Genomic DNA, 22,068 nt, shown 5'->3' on the forward strand with positions numbered 1-22,068 from the left:
TAACTCCATTTAAGGGCGGCCTGTGCTGATTGTCAAGGCTTTCTCTGTGTCCTCCCAGGCCTTCCATCTGCAGCAATCCATGTCCAGCAACAGGTGTCCCTCCGCCCGGAGGCAGGCAGAAGCTGGTCAGCAGTCATGTCCTGCAGTATGCAGTCCAGTCCTAAAGTGTCTGCGACAGTCAGCCTCGTCCTGTCTCCTGGCTTTCCTCTTCTCCACTTCCCCTCATTGCTTTTTCTCCCATCCCCTTCCAATGTGGAGGGAAGAAGGAGGAGAGAGCAAAGGAGCAGGGAAATCTTGGCCACTGTGGTTTGAGTGGCACATCTGGCTTCTGCCTTCCAGGCCACAATGGGACTGTAGCACCTCTACCATGGAAAGGAGCCACCAGGGACTCTAGCAGGTAAGGGCTAGGGATGGCAGGAGAAGGGAGGTCAGGAAGAAGATAACCCCCACTGCATTCGGAGCAGGTGGCAGGTGAGGGGGCACCGAGTTCCAGTGAATCCCAGGCTTAGCACCAGGAGGCCAGTGGTGAAGAGACTGAAGTGTGAGGAAACTGGAGGAGTGGGGAGTAGAAGAGCCCAGAGCAAAAGCCAGCTGCTCACCAGCTGCAGATCCGTGGCCCAGCCAGACCCCAGGCCTCGCCTCCCATCCCTGTTCCATGTTTGCCAATAAGGCCCCTGTGTTGAGCCCCACGTCAGAGGACAGACAGACAGAACACTCAGCCTCAGGCTTGACTATATGCCTTTATTCAACAACTCTGTTGCTTCATGCAAGGACCCTAGTGAAGGCTGCCCTCCAGGGAAACTTGCTGGGACTGGTCCTTCCTGGCTGGCAGGGCACAGGCCACTCTGGACTCAGGGTAGCCCATTCATCAGTGCGCTGTTCAGACAGTTGTAGAGGTAGATATACTGCTCCTGGGGGTGGATAGATATGAACAAAGAGGCTCGAATGATGGAGAAAGGTCCCCTGTGTCTCCTAACCCTTAGGGCTCCATCTGGGTGGGTATAGTGGTCCATAGCGCCACCTAGTGGTGACATGTGGTGCCACCTAGAGGCAGCCTGTAGCTGGGGCAGAACCTGCTGCATCTCCTCCCAGTCCCTTCCCACACTTGAGTACATGCTGCCTCTCACCAGCGTTGGGGTCATGAGCCCACAGGCCTGTGACTGCTGCAGGGCCACGTTAAAGACATCCACAGTGCTTTCAGTCTCTGCCTGCTGCAACAACTGCTCCATGGCCAGGAAGATGCCCAGCTGGGTCATGCCCTTGCTGCAATTGACTTAGAGTTGGATGGGGCAGCTGGTGAAGGGGTGTGGGGAGGGGAGGGGGCATCTAGGAGACATGGAGAAACCAAACCTAGGTCCAGGGACTGGGAAAAGACCCTAGGTACTTGGTCAACCAGCAGATTGTGCCCAGGCAGAGAGGGGACAATTCCTCCCATGTCACTGAGAACAAGGGAAGGTGCAGAGTAGACAGGGGCATCGGAAGACTGTGTCATTTTGACCCGTGACCCAAGCAGGGCTCAGTGAGATTTGTCCAACAGCACCTGGAGTGACTGAGCAGTGTGCTCGGCTTCTTGCTTTTGCCCCGGGAGCAGCACTGACCCACAGCAGCCAGGAAAGGCAGCAGGGTGGTAGTGGGCAGCTCGTGACCAGGCTCCCAGCACGGCAGCTGCAGCTGCTGCACCTGCCTCTCCTTCCTGCTCTGCCCCTGGACAAAGACAAGATCAGCACTGGTGCCCAAGATGGCACAGGGAAGCCAGCCCAGGACTGTGCCCCCCACAGCCCAGCACCCCAGGCCCCATGGCCTCCACACCTACATGTGTAACCCTGAAGAGGGTACAGGGCCAGCCAGCTGTGTTGCTCTCAGCCACCCAGTGCACTGTCACCATGTCTGTAACGACGGGCTGCATCTCCGTTGGCCAGAACTCCTGTGGCTGGGACCAAGGGAGGGCTGCTCAGGCAGCTTCCTGAAGTCACTGTGCATGTCCAAGTCACACACACTCCCCTGCCTCTGCCCCAACTCCTGTGCCACCCATCCTCTGTTCCTCTGCCCCTCTCACCTTCTCCTGGGTGTCAGATGGGCACAGGGAGACCAGCACAAGGGCCCCATGCTCCCACACCAGCTCCCAGAGTTCCTCAGGGCCCACAGGGCCAGTCAGCACCACGTGGTCACAGCTAGACGGCCCACCCTGCAGAGCACAGCCAATTGATTCTTCCGGACTGAGGTGTCCCCTGCCCTTCCCACAGCTCTAGGAGCCTCCAAGGTTCCATCCCCAGGCTGGAAAGCACAAAGGGTCAGAGACGGCAAGCGAAAGAACAGCAAGACCAGCATCTCACAGGGAAGAGCCAGGCTTCCGGCAGGTCATCTGCAGGGCTCTCCTCCACCAGAGAAAACTGCACCTGGGAGCGATCATCTGCAGGAAGATGGTGAGGGTGAGACGGCCAGAGGTCCCCCATCACTTCCCACCCCAGGGTTCCCAGGAGCCTCACAGCAGATGGTGCTGTCCTGCTGGTAGCCAGGAGGGGAGGTTGAAGAGCTGGCCTCCTCCTTAATGGCCTGCAGTAGGAGCTGGGGAGGAGACAGGCGCTCTGAGGCCAGGCAGGGCAACGCTGCCCTTGGCTGTCACCCACTTCCTGGCCTGGAGTGTACCTGGTACTCTTTCAAGAAGCCAGCATTGCCATTGGCCGCCCTCCTGGCACACGCCTGCGCAAAGTTCCTCACGGAGATGGGCTTGAACCTGTGTGAGGCCCGGGGAGAGTGGGGAGAAGGCACTGTGGGTTCCAGAAGTCCTGGCTCTGCCCATGACAGGAGGCAGGACCTGTTGGTGGGAAGGCGCAGGGAACCACACCCCATCTGCCAGGGCCCATGGGAGCTGCACTCACTCAGAGGCATCGGAGGGTCCTTCCAGAATCCTGTCCATGATGCAACTGTGCAGGAAGACGTACTGGCTCTGGCAAGGGAGAGAGCATGAGACGCCTGGGTGGGTGGGGACCGCAGGGAGAGCACCCAAGCCCCAGCCCGCGGATGAGGCAGGGATGTAGCAAGATAGGCAAGGCAGCCATTTGGGAACCTTCCCGTGTGTCCAGTGTCAAAGCTGACAGGAGCCTGGCCCTCCTCCCTGTTAGAGAAAGGGAAACTCCAGGGTGCTCTACAGTTCCCTGTGAGCTCCTTTTCCTGGTCTCTCCAGGCCCTGTGGCCCCCTCCCACCCCAGCCCTGCAGCCTGCTGCCTCACCCAGCCTGCCGAGGCCCTCACCGGGGTCTGGATCATGAGGGGCCGGTGCAGCCGGAGCGCGTACACAGCATTGAACACGTCCACCATCTGCTCCTCCTCCAGCTGCTGCAGCAGCCTCGAAAGGGCCACGAAGGTGCCCGTCCGGCCCACACCCGCACTGTGGAAATAGCCCCTGTGGAGCTGAATGGTGGAGGCTACCTGGTCCCCAGCTCTCCCCACAGTCCCAGAGCCCTTCCCCACTCAAGGCCAGGCAAGCCCCCTCAGCACCCCGCCTGCCCTCACCTGCAGTGTACCAGGATGGGCCCGGTGCCCTGGGCGACCCTTGCCTGCTCCCGAACCAGTTCCACAAAGGTGAGCAGGGAGCCGGGGGCCTCGGGGACGCTGTGGTCAGGCCAGGTGGTGAACTGCATTTGCTTGACCCTCCGTTGTTTTTGCTGGGTGTCCTGAGCAGGGCGTGGGCCAGGCCAGGGGCTGAGCTAGTGCCCCTTGTCTTCCTAATCCCAGGGCCCTGTGCTCACCCTGAAACCGTCCTCCTCAGCTCTCTGAGGGTAGGAGGGAGGCCTCCCGCCTCAGACTGCTCCTTGAGAGTGGCAGATGTGTCCTCCCACCCCAGAGTAGATGCTTCCTGAGTGCTTGGGTCCTCCTCTAGCCTCCTGCGTTACCTCTGCCTACAGACGGCGCCCAGATAGAGGGGTGACTCCCGTCTCTGGTCTTGTCCCAGAAGGTTACAGGCTGGGACAGCAATAGGGGGTTGGGGTGAGCAGGGAGTCCTGAGGCGGGTGTGGCATGGGGGAGCCGGGACCCATCACTTCTCACTCAGATCTCCCTTTACCTCACCGTGTGACCCCTGCCCGTCAACCCTGGCTCTCTTCCCTTCCTTGAACTACCCACTTCCCCAGGTGGTAGCCAAGTGCTGTGTCCTTAGAAGGAAGGGGTCCCTGGGGGCCTAGGCAGCGGGGTCACCCTCTCAGGAGCCTCAGCTCTGATGCCCGCCCACCCTGCCCCCGGCACCCACGTGCTGCAGCTGGAATTCCCTCTTGGTCCACTCGTGCTCAGACTCCTCCGCCAGGAGGTGGATGGTAACGTGACCATGGGTGACAGGGCTGGAGTCGGCTGGCCAGTAGTGCTCACACAGCACCTAGGGACAGAGGGCAGAGGGGGTGAGACGACTGTGAACTCAGCCTACCGCTGCCCCCTGCTCCACTCAGGCCCAACCCTCCCTATCCAGCTTTTTGGTTCCTTACCACCCCCATGAGACCACCTCCTCCAGAAACTTCCCTCCCCAGGCTGAGCACCAGCACCCTCACCCCTGGACCCTCGTATGACCCTGAGGACTTTGAGCTTTTGGCTCCCTTGAGAAAGCGGCTCCTGAACTCAGGAACCTTCTGCCCTTCCTCAGTGCCCAGTGGGAGGACAAACGCAGGAGCCTCAGGGCACTACACTGAGCAGGGTACAGAGGCGGCACCCCCAGGCCCTACCTCCCCGTTCTCTCCTACCCCCTCACCCTTCTCTGTCCAGAGCAAGAAGCCAGTGGAAACTGAGTCAAGCTGGGCACTGGCATCCCTGGTCCTGCCCCCATACCTCCCCATCCTAGGCAACCCTGGGGACCCGCACCAACCACCAGGCATGATTGGCCTCTCCTGTCTGCCTGACCCACCCTGATAGAGGATAGCCCAAGGGGACCATTTCTGCAAGGAGGATGTGCGCCACCTGGTGGCCATGCTTGGAACCTGCAGGGCACACTCACCCTCCCGTTCTCCATACCCACGGTCAGCATGACGATGATGTGGACCTGCTGTTCCCACACCAGTCGCCAGAAGTCCTCCAGCGTTTTCTTGAGTGGTCCCTGGGTGGCGATGAACTCTTGTGGGTGGGTGTAGCCCTAAGGTGTGGGGGTGGAGAGCAGGAACAGGTGACATCTTGGTCCCCAACAAACACAGCTATCAATAGGACCATGTGTGATTTCAGGAATGAGGACCCTGTGTACATGCTTACACATGGACACACACACAAGCATGTGAGCCCCAGAAACTCAAACCAGGAGGCACTACTTTGGAGACACCACCAACACCATACCCTACGCCGAAGGAGAAAGAACAGCCTACGAGAAAAATCACAGGACCCTGACTGCCAGAAATAGTCTACACAGCCCACCCTCCTCATGAGCCCTGGAGTGACCTTCCCAAAGCTAAATTCTGCCTTTCTTCCATGTTCGTAAACCTTCCATGTTTCTCTGTCACCCACCAGAGAGAATTCAAAGCCCTTGGTCTAATGACCAAGATTCTCCTTAATCCTGTCCAATCTACCTTTCCCATCTCCCTGTCCCTGACATGCCCAGGCCACTCTGCCTTAGCACCCCCAACACACACACACACACACACACACACACACACACACACACACAGCCTGCATGTTCCTGCTTGGCTGTTTCTTGAATGTTCTTCCCAGTCAGAATGACCTTCCCCTCTTCCAGGTCTCATGAAAATTCTATTCAGCTTTCAAGAGATCAAATTCCCCCTCCTCTAGGAAGTTTGTCTTGATTTGCTTCCTCAGGTGAACCAAATTTTTTCTTCTTCCACGGGCCCTGAGGACTGTGCTTGTTCCCCTATTCCAGCACTTCTTACCCTGTGTGTTAGATGTCACACACACACACACACACACACAAAACACCTATGCTCCCTCAAAGGTTTGAAGATGGCTAACCCTACTCTGCCTCCAGTGGGCCCAGCACAGAGCAGCAGACCCTCAAAAAAATACCGGCTGCACACCCTTGAAGAGAACAAGCTGGTGATCTTCATGAAAAACTGCCACAACTAGGGCCTGCGAAGCTACCCATGTCCCAGACAGGTGCACCCACCACTGCCCTGCCGGTGGCCCTTACAGGGATGAAGTTGGCATTGATGTAGTCAGAATGGGGCTCTCCCTCCAGCGGGGTCAGCCTGACTCTGGAGTGGTCATCTGCAGAGGGTAAAAGATGTGTATTCAGGGCCCGAGACCTGCAGCCTCCTCCTCCAGGCCAAGCCCGGGCCTTTGCCACGCCCCACCCCCAGCACTCACAGGGGAGCACGTGCGGGTAACGGTTCTTGGTGGTGTTGGCAGGGTGTTCAGCCTCCAATCTGGGCTGCTCCCTGCCCACCTCCTTCAGCTCCTGCAGAGATGAGGGGCAGGTGCTGGATGCTGAAACCAATCCATCTCCCCCCACAACAGGAGAGGAGCAGGGGTGGCAAGTGGGAGCCTGGGAGGCAGGTCCCACCCAGTCTGGATGCCCCAGGGTCCGCCCTTCCCTGAGCCTGAGGGCAATGCAGGTCTTACCTCAAACTCCTGAAAGAAAGCCTGATGCGAGTGAGCACTCTTGGCCTCATAGCTCTGGCGGAAGCTGTGGATAGGGATGGGCCGGTGGGTCCGCCTGGTGGGAGAGGGAAGGAGTAGGCCCCCAGCCTTGGGCATGAAGTCCTGCCTGCCCTCCCCTGGGTGACAGATATAGAGCTGGCTGCACAGCCTGACCAAGGGTGAGGGGGGATCTGTTGGAACTATAGACCCTGAGCTCTGTCCCAGGTGTGGAGCAGCCTTTCCAGAAAGTTCCTTCGATGCTCACCCTGGGCTGCAAACTGCCAGTGTGGAAAGATGGAAAAGGAAATGGAGGGGGAGGGAGGTCAGGGACAGAAACTACACATGAATGCACACGAGTCTTTTAGATGCCCTCATGGGCCCTGAGGAGGGATCTGTACATAAACCAGCTCTCAATTAATATTAATTCAACAGGAAGTCAATATCAGGAGAAGAGATTTGACCTGGCATGATCTATGTGGTTAGTCAGGGAGCAGGTAAGGACTGGAGTAGGTAAGTGTGATGGTTAATATAAGTGTCAACTCGTTGAGCCGTGGTGCCGAGCCATTTGGTCAAATGTAATTCTGGATATTGCTGTGAAGGTGTTCTTTGAATAAATTTCCATTTAAATTGGCTGACTTTGAGTAAAGCAGATTACTCTCTCTAATGTGGGTGACTTCATCCAACCGGTTGAGGACCTTCATAGAGCAAAGGCTGGCCTCCCCTGATCGAGAAGCCAGCTGGCACCTGCAGGCCGCCCTAAGTCTCCAACCTACTGGTCTACCCCATCAGAATTTGGTTCTGGTTTTTGTTTTGCTTTTGGGTCCTGGGGATTGAACCCAGAGGTGCTTTACCACTGAGCTAGTCCCTGGTCCTTTTTATATTTCAGACAGGGTCTCTCTAAGTTGCCCAAGTTGGCCTTGAACTTGCAAAACTCTTCCAAGGAATCCCCAGTTGCTGGGATTACAGGTGTGATCCATCTCCCCTGGCCAGATTTGAGACCAACCAAGCCTCAATTACACCAGCTGACTCTTCAGATGAATCCCTCTCTCTCCATCCCCTGCCCCCGCCACACACACACATACCCTGTTGGTTCTCTTCCTGGAAAGCCCCAACTTAGTGAGTTTGGAGGGAAAAGCAGAGGAGGGCAAGAATGGCAGTCTATCAGAGACTTGGAGCCCCTGTCCAGTGTGCAAACACAGAGGGGCAGGCTGCCAGGTGGCCCCGGCAATGCCATTGTCCCCCATCATTCAAAAGCACGCTCACCGTAGGCTGTAGGGCATCAGCTCATGGGAAAATGCATCCTTCTCTGTCCTGAAAGAGAGACACACACACAGAGAGAGAGAGAGAGAGAGAGAGAGAGAGAGAGAGAGAGAGAGAGAGAACACCAGGAAGTTGGGATGCGGCATGTGTGGGAGGCAGCCCAGGCCCAGGCCCCTGATCCCAAAGTTCTTCCAGCCCCCACCTCCCCTTCCGCTCACCTCTGCCCCTTTGCCCGCCTCCGGCACAGCAGGCCCAGCACAGCACAGATTGTGAGAATGCAGCCTGCCACGGTGCCCACCATGACAAGCAGGGGCACTTTCATGGGGGAGACGCTGGCCCGGGGCTCTACAGAGGGAAGGATGGAACGTGAACGCGTTGTCCCACTGACCCTGCAGGGCTGTCCAGCCTTTCCTGGACTTGGGACTGCTGAGTGGAGCATGCAGTGACAATTTTCTTTACCCCTAGAAGTCCCTAATGCCAAACCAAGGCCAGAGCTGGCTATCTTAGAAAACAGGATGCCCAGCAAGCCAGCCTGGGCACACACCAAAGACCCTACTCTCCTACCTGCACCCTCAAAAGCAACTTCTGGGACCTTCCAGAACTGCACTGTCCTATGTAGCCATTGAGCCCTTGCCCTGTGGTTGCTGCAATGTAGATTTGCTCAGTGTGTGAGATATATGGGAGAGTTAAAAAACTTAGGAAGAAAAAAGAATGTAAAGTATCTGAGTAATTTTTATTGATAAGTTGAAACCATATTATTTGAGATATTTTGGCTTTTAGTAAACATTACAAAAATTAGTTTTATCTCGTTTTACTTTTTTAACGTAGTTGCTAGGAGATTCTAAATGACACGTGTGGCTATGTTGGTATCAGTGGCTTGTCTTACATTTCTATTGGACAATGCCATTCCAGGACCTCGGTGGCCCAGGAGCAGCCGGCTGCAGAGGGACAGTGCAACAAAGTGCTGTTGTTATAGACAGCAGCAAACCACCACAGTGCTCCTGCCTCTTTCTGTCTGCTCCCAGGTCACCCGGACCAGGCCTGGACTGCTCTGGGTCTCCAGTTCTGCTACACAGCATGTGATCTCCCAGGAACCTAAGCTAAGCCCACCCCATGGATTGCGAATGAGCCTCCAGAAGAGTCCCAGCACTCCTCCCCCTCTTTAGGGCCCCACTGGAGCCCCAGTCAGATGCCCACCTACCTGAGAAGGCTGAGAAGGAGATAGTGGCGTCCCGAGGGCTGTACCTGGTAAAGGCAGCCACACTGAACCTGGGACAGAGAAGCAGGACTTTCTATTGGGGAGGGGCAGGCAAATGAGGTCAAACCCCTCCCAGGAAACTGGGCCAGGAGCAGTGGATGTTCAGACAGGGAGAGCTTCCCTCTCTCCACGGTCGAAAAGATGGTGCGTCCCGCTACCTGTCACCCTAGAGCAGGCCATCTTCCATCCTCCCTGCCCTGTTTCAAGAGCAAGAAGCAGCTCTAGAAATAGGCAACTGGATAGCCTTGGAATCGCCCTGGCAACCCAAACAGAATCCATCCCCCATTTCTTTCTTTCTTTTTTTTTTTTTTTTTTTTTTTTGCGGTACTGGGGATCGAACTCAGGGCCTTGTACTTGCGAGGCAAGCACTCTACCAGCTGAGCTATCTCCCCAGCCACCGTTCCCATTTCTTTTTGGAAAAAGACCCATGTAGCAGATGGGTGTTCCCTTCTTTTCCTGGCTTACCAAGAAATCCATCAAAAAAACTGTTGATTCTCTTTGCAGAGATCTATGTTGAAAAGGATATGTAAACAATCCATAAATGAAACTTATAATGGCTCCTCCCTCCCCTCAGACTTAGCTCTCACCTGTACTGGGAACCTGGTTTGAGCTGTCCATTACATATCTCCTGGGTGTGGCCACAGTCCTCTGTACCCATGGGCACTGTCCAGGATCTTGGCACAGCCCAGGGCCCTGGGTAGAAGGGGTTAGGGAGCAGGATGGCCAGGTAGGAGTCGTATCCACCGTAGTAGTGGTCATACCACGTGTGGTTGATGGCTTCCCGGGGAGGGTGGGCCACTGGAAGAGGAAAGTGGAAGGGGCGGAGCAAAGTGGGCAGAGGGTTAGAGCCCTCTCCCCACCACAAGGGGACAGACTACCCCATTTCTCTAACAGGCTCCCCACTCATAACCTGACATCAACCCTATTCTTAGGAACATTCTGGGTGCTCCTTGCTGCTCCAAGACTGATGGCAGCCTGAGATATTTCATCTTACCTGCCTCAATCCTTGACCTTCCTACCCACTGCTGGGCAATGACCAGGGTCTCCCAACACCTCCTGAGCCCAAGACTCACGTGACATATTGGTGGTGGCAATGACGCCATACCATTGAATCTGCCCATCATCCTTGCCAAACATGCCTGGTGTGATCTTCACCCCCATTCCTGTCTCAGGCTCCAGCTGGGGGGCCACCGCCAACTCTGGGGGATGCCAGACTGGGGATGGAGAGGAGGAAAATGAGGCCCTGACTAGGCACTTAACAACTAGTCTATAAGAGTAAGGACCATGCCTTCCTGTCCCCAGCACCTCTTAACATGCCTGCCATAGTCTTACGGATACAATCAAACATGGAGTGGAAGATCGTGGGGCCAGGGTGCCACTGGGTGCCAAACTAGCAAGATCAGGGTGAGAGGAAATTATTGGGGCTTGGGGATAGAGAGAGTCCCAGGCAGCCAGGCCAGCCAAGCGGGCAGGAGTGGAAGGAGACTAGGGGAGCAGAGGTGGCTCCAGAGGTGGTGAAAAGTGCCTACCCTTGGCAGAAGTAGCACACACCAGGGTGACAGCCCGACTCCACAGCCCATTCCTGCCCAGTGTGGTGAGGCTGAGGCGATAGGAGGTGGCGGGTTCCAGGCTGGGCAGCAGCAGGGCGGCCTCGGAGGTGTTGGCCTGGAACACGAGGCAAGTGTTCCCTCCCGCCGTCAGCTGCTCTGCCGCCACCAGACAGGCGTCCACATCCCCAGCAGGCATTGTCCAGTTCAGGACCAGGTGGGTGGCCTCAGGCTGGCACCTCACATCCTCCACAGGGCCAGGCTCTGTGGGAACCAAGGGTTCTGCCTTATGTGGGTGTCAGTGCACCCCAGGAGGAAGGCATCTGGCTGGGGGCTGCCAAAATCAGCAGGCATGAGGGGTCTGGGAATTTATGCTCATGAAAAGGGGCATCAGCCACGTGGAGGGACAACTTGTCTTCATTGCTGCCTATCTGGAGGAGTATGGGGCATAATCCAAGGCAGAGGTGGGCATGACAGCCACCAGAAGGAGCAGGTGGCTCAAAGAGATGGGCAACGGGCTGGATTGGACCTGCCTGTCAGGGCACTTCACCCTCCCCCAGAAGGCAGCCACATACCAACTGGCAGTACCACTGGGTGAGTGGAGGCCTGGACAGGTCCTGCTTGGCACAGCACAGACAGGGAGAGGTTGCGTCCTGGAGTGAGACCTTTCAGCACAAGGCGGGCTTGGCCTAGCACCAGGGGCTGCTTCCAGGACAGGTGCCCAGCCTCTGAGAGTTGGGCGTGGCAGCTTCCCTGCCCGAAAGGGCTGCTGGCCCAGGCCAGGTTGACCACAGCACTGCCCGCCTGCATGGACACCAGCAACTCACTGGGCATGAGTGGGGCTGTGGAGGGAAGGACAGCAGGTCAACCAGGCCTCGTGGTCTAGACCCGAGAGCCCCCCTGAGCGGCGCCAGGGCTCACTGACCCCATGCAGGGCCCTTCCTTGCGGTGGTGGGAAGTGGGACTGACAGCGCTACCGGGCCACGGAGGGAGGAGCAGGCGTCTCAGAAGCAGCCCACCCTCACTGCCCTTCCTGAACTCTACTTACAGGTCCAGCCAGAGACATTGGCGGCTGCAGTACGAAGAGGCCCAGCCCAGGAGGCGATCTCCACCTCGTACTTGGTGCCTGGAGTCAGAGACGAGAGGCTCGTGCTGTTCACCTCAGCTCCCACCGTGCCAGTGGCTGCACGGGCACCTCCTTGGTACACGGTCACTTGGTAGCTGTCCCAGCTTCCAGAAGCATGGACCCAGGATGCCTGGAGCTGGGTGGGGCTGTCACTGGTCACATTGACCAGAAGAGGGGCCAGGGGAGCTGCAGGGAAAACACGGTATGGGGAGAAAGACAGGAAGAGAGGAAAGAGTCTCAAGCAGCCATCCAGCTCCTCCGCCCCAGAGGCTCCTCCCGCCCCAGAGGCTCCTCCCGCCTTGGCCCAACTGAGGAACAACCAAGGGCCACGATGCAGGATCAGGGCATCGGGGTCATGACTCTACTCTAAAGCCGGGTCTGCCATTTGTCCCGGCTAGCAGGGTACAAGCAGAACTGGCCTGGACACCTGAATTAATCACTTACCCTCCCTGCCACCACCCCTCTCAGTCAGAGGTGGACTGGGTGGCATGACAGTTGAATCATGGGCCTTTGCCTAGTCCCTGCAGAAGGGACTTTAAAGACCACTACGTGAGGAGAGGTGGGTGTCTGGAGGACCAGTCAGTGCCCCCTGCACCCTCAGAGCCTGCGCCCAGGATCTGGAGTCACCTGAGTCTGGCCCAGTCACCTTGTCAACATTCCCCTTTGTAGGTGGGGACACTGAGGCTCAGGGAGGACTGAGCTTACTCTCAGAGCCAAGCCCCAGCTAGAACTCAGGTCCTGACTCCCAGGTCAGACACCTTGCCAGCTCCTCCCAGCCTGTCTGAGGTCTTACTGTCCTTGGGAGGAAACTAAAAGACAGTGATGGTGGCCCTGATGGAAGAGGGCCCTGGGGCAGGAGTGGGGGGAGCCCAAAGGGTAGAGAGGGGAGGACCCCACGGAGGGCACTCACGGGTCCACGCTGTGGCATTGGCACTGCTGCTCTCCTCGGGGCCACGCAGGGTTGCCAGCTGCACCAGGAACTTGGATCCTGGAGACGGCTGGGCCCAGGAGAAGTTCTGGGCCTCTGGGGCCAGGGTCTCCTCGCTTTTCAGAGCTAGGGGCCTCAGGCTATAAAGCCGCAGCCGGAAGCCATCCCTGCCACCGGGTGGGGGACTCCAGGAAGCCCTCAGAGCCGGAGGCTGGGCAGTAAAGCCCAGGCTCAAGTTGGCAGGAGGAGCAGGGACTGGGAGGACAGGAAGAAAGAGATTTGAAATCACCAGAGTCTCCACTTCTCCTTCCCCAAACAAGCTCCAGAGCATCCCAACCTAAAGCTCCAACTTCCACAGGGCTCAGAGCCTGCTATTTTCCTTCCTAGGAAAACCTCCTGCAGAGACACCTGCCATCCTGCCCACGCCCTGACCATGCGCTGGCTCCTCGAGGGCATGGTGTCTGGTTCAGTCTGCTTCCGCCAGCGCCCAGTTCACGACAGCTCTCATATGCCTCAGAGTCCTGTCCACCACCTTATCCATGGACACTCAGTTCCAGCAAAGTCAGTCAGTCTGTCTGTCTCTGGCCTGTGCTTAGCCTCCTGCTGAAGCCCTCTGTCCACCCTACCCAGACCTGCAGGCCTCTCCCTCAGCTCACTCTCCTCTGGGAACACTGTCCTGACTTCCTAAGCAGATGTCCCTTCTCTGAGCCTGAAGTCAGAAGCAACCTCATAAAATTCCCAATTGTCAGCCATTCTAGCCTACTAGAATGCAGTTTTATATGGTTCAAGTTAATACAGCATGCATACTCCTACCAATACGTCTACATTTATAACATGGCTTAACATGGTTTATAAAATCTAGTGCATTATAGACATGAGCCATCTCTCTGTTGTCCTTTCTAGACGGTCTTGTTCAAATGCTTAGCCTCAGCATCTAACTCCGTATCTAGAAAATGGGAGACATTAATAAATGTTTGCTATAAGGAAGGGTAGTGGGTGATGGGTGGATGAACGGGTGTGTGGCTAGCCGACCAGATGGTAGAAGGTAGGAAAAGCTTGCAAATAGATTCATGGAGGGCCTGCCTTTGACTCTTGGCCCTCTGCGTCAAACAATATGACACACACCCAGGAGTAGAGGAAACCAGGCCTCCAGCCACCACCCTAGGCTGGCCTCCCCGAGGCTGAGCTGGAACTCACAGGTACAGGTGCGGATCTTCTGGACACTGGAGCTGATGTTCCCTGCCCAAGCCCATACTGACACCGTGTAGCAGCAGCCAGGTACCAGACCCTTCAGAGTTGCCCTGGAATTTTCTGGGCCCAAAGCAAGGTTTCCCAGTGACCTCTGGCTGCCCTCCTGGTGCCAGGTGACCTTGTAGCCATCTCGCTGCCCTGGTGCCAAGGCCCAGCCAATGGTCAGGTCAGATGAGCTGTTCTTGCTGATGACCTCCAGTGACTGTGGTGCCAGGGGACCTGAGAGGGGTTGGGGAGGGAGTGATATAGTGTCACTGGCCCTGTGATGCCCCCTGCCCAGCTCCCATGAGCCTCTCCACTACCTGACTTCCTTCCCCAAGCCAAGGCCCCCTGACCGCAGTCCCAGGGGACACAGATTCTGGCACTTACTTGTGCGGCCCATGAGGCTCTGGGTGATGACTCCCAGGGGCGAGGCAATGTCCACGCGGTACTGGGCCCCAGGCACCAGCCCACAGAAGGTGATGTAGGTGGCACCAGAGGGCACGGAGACGTTTCCTAGGAGGCCTGGGGCACCGTTAGCATAGAGCAGAGCCCGCCGCCCAGGCTCCCTGGTGGCTTCCAGCCCATCCAGCTGCAACTTGGCCCCATGGCCCTTCCTGGGCTGGTCTGTAGAATCTGGAGAGGAGGCAGGCCCTGAGAATGAGGATCCACCTGCCTCTGGATGCAGATGGTTCTGGGTGGGACCCCCCATACCCCCCGTCCCTTATCTCACCATCCAGCCAGGCGCTGGCCTGGGCCCAGGCATCGTGGGGTCCCGCCCAAACCTTCAGCTCCAGAGCATAGTGTCCCGAGGGCAGGGGCCCCGGGAATGTGGCATTGCAGGCCTCAGGGCCCAGAGAGGTATTCTTCTCCACTGGCCCACTTAACTTCAGCACATAGCCGTTCCGGGCACCCGGCCCTGCCTTCCAGCTTGCCCTGAGCTGGGGAGGCACGGGAGTCAGCACCAGGTCCAGTGGGGCAGAGGGATCTGTGGAGATGGGGGCAAATTCTCCTAAGACCCAGCAGTGGGTGAGAAAAGCCCACTCTCCCTGCACCGCTGCTTTCTGCACACGCTGGGCCTCGTCTCATCCAGATGTTGGCAGCCCCATTTGCCAGTCTGGATGAATACCAATCTGACAGCCACAATCCGGCCATGGACAGAAATAACAGAAATAAGAGCACATCATATGATCAAATGCATGTCTGCCAGCACGGTCCTGAGGCTCACACACGGAATCTCACACTCAATCCTCATAAAACTAGGAGGCAGATACTCACTACTTCTTAAAGATATAGAAACTGTGAACTGGGGATATAGCTCAGTGAGCACTTGCTTATCAGGCACAGGACCCTAGGTTCAATCCCAAGCATGCATGCATGCATGCATAAATAAATAAATAAATAAATAAACAGACATTAACTGAGCATGGTGGCAAAGATTTGTAATCCCAGCTATTTGGGAGGTTGAGGCAGGAGGATTGCAAGTTTAAGGCCAGCTTTGGCAACTTAGCAAGAACCTGTCTCAAAATACAAATTTTAAAAGGTTGGGGGAGTAACTCAGTGGTAGAGCACTTGCTTCGCATGCACAGGCCCGGGGTTTGATCCCCAATACTGTAACATAAATTTAAAAATAAATAAAAATGAAAGCATAGAGAAGGCGAGGAACTCATGTAGAGACGCACAGCCAGCAAGTGGCAGAAATGGAACTCAGAACCCAGGCGTCCTGGGTCCTCTACTCTTCACCGTGGTACAACAGTGCCTCTCAGAGAGCAAGTGAGGCAGAGTGGTGGCGGGCGTGTGCCCCAGGCTCAGGTCAGCTCTTACAGTGTGACCTCTCTGCAGTTTAGTTCCCTCCGTGGTAACATGGAGGAAGGAGACCCACGTGTGCTTTATGGAGGATTAAGTGAAACCGCACACAGAAAGTGCCAAACTTGGAGCCCACCCCAGAGAGGGGTCCAGCTGGTGGTAACTGTTACTTCCACTGCCATAGTCTCAGGTGGACACCTACCACCAGCCAACAGGAGGGGCCCTTGCTCCAAGCCCCCTGCACTCCCAAGCCCCCTGCCAGCTGCACTCAGGCTATGTGGCCCAGAGGAGATGAACTGAGCACTCTCTGCTATGTCCCTTTGCCTGCCGAGCACTCACAGGTCCACTCGGTGGCACTGGGCCCCACAGCCCGATGGGGCCCTGCAGCCGCACTGAGCGTCAGTTCATAGGCCGTGCCCGGAGACAGGTGGAGGAAGGTGTGATTGGAGATGCCACGTGTGACCACTGCAGTCGCGTTGGAGCCGCCCGGGAGGTCCGTGAGCACTAGGCGGAGCCAGGCAGCCCCCTCAGAGCTGTTCCAGGAGGCGTGCAGGGCAGACGTGTCCAGGGCGCGCAGCACCAGGTGACTCGGGGGCACGGGGTCTGGAGGAAGGACAGCAGAGCACAGCCAGGCTTGAGGAAGGATCACGGAGCAAGATGCTCGCACCCACTGTGGCACTAGGGGTCCCAGAGGCCCGGCCACACTTGAGCATGGCTGCCTACAAGGCACTGGACTCACTGTTACTCCCAGACTGGCCTTGCCCAGGTGCCCACCTTACCTGTCCACTGGTGGATGCTGGTCTTGGCTTGGAGATTGCCAGCCCAGGTGGTAACCTCCAAAACATACTCGCTACCTGGCAAGAGGTTGCCAAAATTGTAGGACAAGGTTTCCGGGGACACAGAGACATTATGTGCCAATGTATGGGATTCCAGGTGGTAGAGGAGAAGTTGATAACCATCCTGCCCCCCGGGGGCATCTCCCCACGAGGCCTCCAGGTGGGCTGGGCTCCCAGAGCTGTGCAGCTGCAGTCCAGGGACAACGGACGGGGCTGCATCAGGGGTAGAAAGAAGCACCCAGGTCAGAGCCAAAGGGCTTCTGGTGTTTCTGCTTGTAAGTGGGTCCCTGGGCCAGCCTCAGAAGCAGTCTCTTTTGGTTTCCTGTCCCCTGCCAGCCCTCTAGGGCAGCCACCTCCCGTCCCCACCCCAGTAAAGAACCCCTCCCCCTCAGCCTGCAGGCCCCATACCAGTACGGGCTGTGAGGGTGAGGGTGGCATTCTGTCCACAGGGTCGCAGGGCAGTCACTTCCAGCAGGTAGAGACTCCCTGGCACCAGGTCCTGGAACTCAAAGCTGGATCCATTGGTGTGGGCTTGGAGCTGCTGCCCATCGGGAGAGCCGAGGGGACTCAGGCTTGTGAGGCGGAGAGCATGCCCGAGCCCACCTGGCTGGGTAGGTGCCCAGCTCAGAAAGAGGCTGGTAGGGCTGCCCTGGCTGCTGGCGTTCACGCTCAGGGGCGGGCCTGGGGAAATGGGTGCATTCAGTCTCCTAATACCCCTAGGCCCCAAGGAAGGAGGAAAGGCACAAAACCGGGGTGGGGGGTAGAAGACAGGCAAGGTACCATATGGAGAAATGAGCCCTTCGCCCTCCCCCCAGAGGCCCCTCCTGCTCTGAAGACACCTACCTCCACCCTCCCCATCCAGGATCCCTTCCAGGACAAGGCATGGGTCTTCCTGTAGGAAGAAGAGAGGAGATGGGCAGAGGTCTCATGATCCAGGCCTCTGGGAAAGCCAGTGGGGGACAGGACCAGGATCAGAGAGCAAGTTCCTCATGTGTCTGACACCCCCCAACACACCGCAGAGGGACATCCCCTGGAGACACATCCAAGGTGCGGGAAGCAGCCTGGCAGCTGGAGAGATCTGTCCTCTGTGCTGGCCCAAGTGGAAAGGAGCAGACTGCCTCCTTGCCTAATGCAGACCAGCTGTGGGCTCTGCCGAGCAGAGGGAGGCCTGGACATGCCCTGGACAACTGGGGTCCACTTGCCGAGTCTGCCCCCATGCCCACCTTACCTCAGCCAGGAAGCCTGGGAGCCAGAGGAGCAGGACGAACAGGACTGGGGGCCTCATCCCAGGGATGTCTGCCGAGGGAAAATTGGGAGGCTGCAGGGGGAGGAGCCACGCCCCCACCAAGCCCTTCCCTGCCCTGCTGGCGGGCGCTGCGCGGGCAAGGGCAGAATTTCAAGCAGACGGCAGTGAAGGGCAAGGGGCTGCCTCCACCCAGAGCCCAACCCCACCCTGCCCAGCTTGGGCAAGGCCCTGTGAGGGGAAGGAGGCTGGTTCCATCCTCAAAAGTGGAAGGGGTCTGTAAACTCCCCGCTGGGCCTCTCCCTCCTCCACCCCACCTCCAGCAGCTGCTCCCAGAGAGGAGAATGTCCTGTGCTCTTGGGAAAGACCAGGAAGAGCGACAATCTTGCAAACGGTCACACACAGCAGAGACAGCTAACTTCTCAGCTCCCTGACCCTGCAAGAGGGGCAATGTCCCTTGACTCCTTCAAATGTGCGTGAGATTAATAGGATGTTTGCGCTTCTGTGGCGGGGTGGGGTGTCCCGGTCACATGGTGTGGGTGTGTGTCGCTGTGCTCTGCACGGATGGGTCAGGTGAGCATGCATCCCTTTTGTGCACCCCAGTGGCACCATGCTGTACTGGACAGAGGCACAGAAGCACATCCTCTAAGCCCTGGCTCTCTGACAGTGGACCCAGAGCTCACCTGGCCCTTGGGATCATCATTCCACTGCCCAGATGAGAAAGTTGAAATTCAGAAAGGGGCAGAGCCCAGCCCAGGGACCCACATGTGTGAGGAAAGAATTTGAACTTGACCCTGGGATTCTGACTGCATAGAGCAGAGGTAGCAAACCTGATTCCTAAGCCCCAAATTGCTCTTCTCTGCTTGGAAGGACTAGAGTCCCTGGGGTCCTTCGCCTACTTCCTCTACATCTGGCAGCCGTGCCCACCCTGGATCCACTGCCTCTCCCAGCCCTGCAGAGTCCCTACTGCACCTGCCTGAAGCCTGGTCTAGAAAACCTGGGACTCAAGCTCGCTTTACTCTGCCTAGAGCCAGCTGCTCACCTGGCACCGCTCACCCAAGTGCTCCCACACCAAGTGCCAAGTCAGCTCAGTGGAGGGAAGGGAGCAAGGAGAGGCGCTGAGCCCCGGGAAGGAAGCCCAGGACTCAGCGAGTCCAGGAGTGGGTGTGCAGAAAACAGACAGGTACAGACTCCCGATAGCAAGGTATTTTCTGAGCAGGGGCCAGACTCCCCTGGGCCTGCCCCGGCAAGGAGCACCGGCCTGCACCAGAGACCGGCACCAGGGGCTGTGCCCCTCCCCCTTTCCACCCAGCCCCAAACCTCAGAGCCGCCCACCCGGCCTGGACAGGGGCCTGGAAACTCGGCACTGCAGACTCATCAGATTTTCCAGGCTGTGTGCGCGCGTGTGTGTGTTCACAGGCACACGTGTGTTCTTCCAGAAGAGGTGGGGGTGGGAGGCCTGGCAACTAGGGAAACTGATGAGAAAAGGGAAAGGTCCCTGGCCCCACTTCGGTCAAGAAGTGGGAGTAACATCTTACCCTGGTCCTTCCCCATCTCACCTCACCTGGGGACACCTTACTCTGTTCTTTTAGCAGAGTCTCAATCAGCAGCCGCAAAGGGGAGAGGTGGTGGGGTGGAAGCAATCTAATTCAGAATCTAAGGAGAGGAGATATAACAGGACATGGGCGGGGATCCCAAAGTCCCCACCAAAGAGAGGCCCGCTGGGGACAGCACAGACTCCAGAGCTAGACAGAGCCTTCAGAAGGTACTAGACCACAGAAGGCCCAGAGGCCAGCCCCCAACCCAGTCTGGGGCAGCTTTGGGAATGGGAGGGGGCTCCAGAGAGTGCAGAAAGGTTCTGACAGATAAGAATCAGCACCGCCCACCCCAAGACCAAGCCTCTCCATTCAGCAAAACAGAACCACAGGGCTGCACCTCTTCCCCAACACCACCCCCACAGACGAACCCACATCCTCTCCCTAGAGAACCCCTGGGGTCCTCCCAAGGTCTCAAGGCACCTTACCCGTTCATTCTGGAGAGAACCAGCCAAGAGACAGAGGAGGGCCAGTGGAAGGTCCTGGTGTCCTGGCTCCTAAATCCGAATTGGCCTTGTCTCTCCCTGCAGCTGTCCCAGGCAGCTCTTCCGGCCCCTCCTCTGCTCTCTCCCACAGCCCAAAGTCAGGCCTTGGGCATCCCCCACGCCGAAGGAAGATAATCACCAGGCAGGAGAGGACAAGTCGCCCACTGTCCTTCCCACGCCCTGGGGAAGGTCGCCAGGAAAGGGGGAAGGCCTAGGTGCAGCTGAGCCTGCCATGGAGACAGCAGGGGCTGGAGGCCAGAGCTAGGTGTGCCGTGTGTGCAGACCAACAGTGTGTGTTCATGCGTGCACACATGGATCATGAAGGAGCTCACGCCTGTCTGGATGGACACGTGAGTGGTGTCCAGTGGGGGAAGCAGACAGGAGAGACCTTGGGAAGAAAGGGCCACGTTCTAGAGCAGACGTCCATTTCTCTGACTCTGAGCTTGGAGACAGAGAGGGACTCTCCTCTGCCCTAAAGTTCTCCTGCCAGGGTCCCAAGTTCCAGAAACAGAAGAATAGGGTCTTTCCTGGAAATTCCAGCAGACTAGCCCTGGTTTCCCCATGCTGAGCTGGTCCTCTCAGCCAGGACCGAAGGGTATGGAAAAGTCTCCTTTACCAGCAGGGCACCTAAAAGGTAGCAGGAGGGAAACTGGATCAAAGTGGGAGATGGCATCTGGGAGGGCCTGCACAGAGGGGCAGCTTGGGACATGGCCTGTGGGCCTTCCCAGAGACTAGCCCGGGCCCCCTCCAGCACTTCTCCGCCCCACTCACCGTGTGTCTCCTGGCATCTCCCTGCCTCCTGCTCCAAGGACTTGCTGTCTGTCTCCCCCACACTGCCAGAGACAAGCCTGGGCCTGCCAAGTCGGGGCAGAGCAAGTCGGCTTACTCTGGCCCAGAATTTGAGGGAGGACGGGGAGGACTCAGGAAGAGCCACCTAGGATCCTAGGGCTCGTCCAGAGAGGAGCTAAGGAGGGCAGCTAGGGAGCGGAGCAGAACAGGTGCAAGACCCAGAAGTCCTGACCCCAGCAGCTGACCCTTCCCCAAGATGCCCCCTTGGATTCTAGAGGGCAGTGGCCTTCACCTCGGGGGGCCCACAGCAGTCTGGCAAGGAGTTTCCTGCTCCATAGGTGCTGCCAGGGAACGGGGATTTCTGGGAGTTGCTGGCATACCCCCTCCCCCAAGGGCTTCTGTCGCTGGGGATCGCCGGTTGTGGTTCACAGCTCCAGGGATCAGGAATGACTAGAGGAGGGAGCCTGGAGAGCCAAGGGGTAACTGTGTGTGTGCAGCCAGACCGACCACAAGTCTCAGATGGGACAGACACGTGTCCTCGCCTGCACAGCCCCTCCCCAGCCTGGCCAGTTCCTCCCTGTCCTCTTTGGCTGCTGTGACTCCCTCCAGTGCCTCCCCTGAGCTGTGCTGACACCCTCTCCCTGGAGGATGTAAGGCTGGCGAGGGCCAAGGCGTAGCCACCATGGCCTCCCCCACGCAGCCCTTCCCCACCCAGTGTGGCTCCCTGGCCCACTTCCCTCACCAGCTTCTCTTGCTTCTGCTGACTCCTGAGCACTCCTGTGAGCAAAAGCACTTCACAGGCCTCACTCCATCTGCCCACATGGGGTTATTATCCCTATTATCATTCTCCTGGGAAGGGAGGAAACTGAGGAGGAGTCGGGGACACAGGGAGGCTTAGTAACTTGCCCAAGGTCACACAGCACTGGACCATAGTTTACTCATTACATTCAGGTCTTCCGGCTCCCAGCTATTAATATACATCCTCCAGAGCGGAAGGTAGTAGGAACCTCAGTCCCAATCCAGGAACACAAATCAGAAATCTGAGTGATGAAATTTGGAGAGCCACCCAGGACAGCTCTACCCCAGGTGGGGGAAGGTCTGCAGTGAAGAGGGAGTCACTTCCGGAGCCCCAGGGTGGGGTAAAGTTCACTCCATAGAGGGCAGGGAGTGGGGACCAGACCCTCAGGCCAGGCTGGGGAGGGGCTGGTGCAGGGCTGGTGCAGTGTCTTGTCCCTCAGAGGCTTGTGCTGGGTATCAAGCCACATGCTCCAGGGATGTCCAGGCGTTTCCAGGCAGAGCGGGGAGAGCGAGTGGGTACGAGGCCAGAGGTGATTTTCCCCTCTACCCAAACTCACCCAAAGGGAACTGGGAGAGCCCCAGGCCCTTGCTCAGTGCCCAGCATTAC

The 22,068-nt window shown here is 57.7% G+C and overlaps 1 protein-coding gene across 11 annotated transcripts; it reads right to left on the reverse strand.

Annotated features, from left to right (window-relative positions):
- Positions 1-792: 792 nt before the first annotated feature.
- On the reverse strand, positions 793-21,178 carry LOC306641833 (receptor-type tyrosine-protein phosphatase V-like). 11 transcript variants are annotated; one of them, XM_079107096.1, is made up of 36 exons: positions 20,646-21,176; positions 19,818-20,101; positions 19,359-19,450; positions 17,780-17,847; positions 17,395-17,443; positions 16,960-17,232; positions 16,495-16,764; positions 16,055-16,318; positions 14,643-14,897; positions 14,300-14,545; positions 13,877-14,149; positions 12,662-12,934; positions 11,674-11,937; positions 11,201-11,467; positions 10,608-10,889; positions 10,152-10,292; positions 9,666-9,876; positions 9,022-9,089; positions 8,039-8,165; positions 7,824-7,871; positions 6,543-6,636; positions 6,288-6,378; positions 6,112-6,188; positions 4,978-5,112; positions 4,246-4,368; positions 3,513-3,673; positions 3,252-3,402; positions 2,880-2,947; positions 2,647-2,734; positions 2,487-2,565; positions 2,334-2,410; positions 2,057-2,185; positions 1,814-1,930; positions 1,541-1,704; positions 1,128-1,263; positions 793-911 (listed from the first exon to the last, which is right to left on the reverse strand). In XM_079107096.1, the coding sequence occupies exons 4-36, from the start codon at positions 17,834-17,836 to the stop codon at positions 852-854; spliced, it is 5,118 nt and encodes a 1,705-aa protein (XP_078963222.1). In that variant the 5' UTR covers positions 17,837-17,847; positions 19,359-19,450; positions 19,818-20,101; positions 20,646-21,176; the 3' UTR covers positions 793-851. The 11 variants fall into 11 exon arrangements, with proteins under 11 accessions (XP_078963222.1, XP_078963220.1, XP_078963228.1 ...); XM_079107094.1 differs by having other exon boundaries at positions 10,218-10,292; positions 19,818-21,178; XM_079107102.1 differs by having other exon boundaries at positions 1,814-1,924; positions 19,818-21,177.
- Between the last annotated feature and the right edge of the window lie 890 nt (positions 21,179-22,068).

This window comes from Sciurus vulgaris, assembly GCF_902686455.1.
Source record: "Sciurus vulgaris genome assembly, chromosome: 12".
NCBI classification, from domain to species: domain Eukaryota; kingdom Metazoa; phylum Chordata; class Mammalia; order Rodentia; family Sciuridae; genus Sciurus; species Sciurus vulgaris.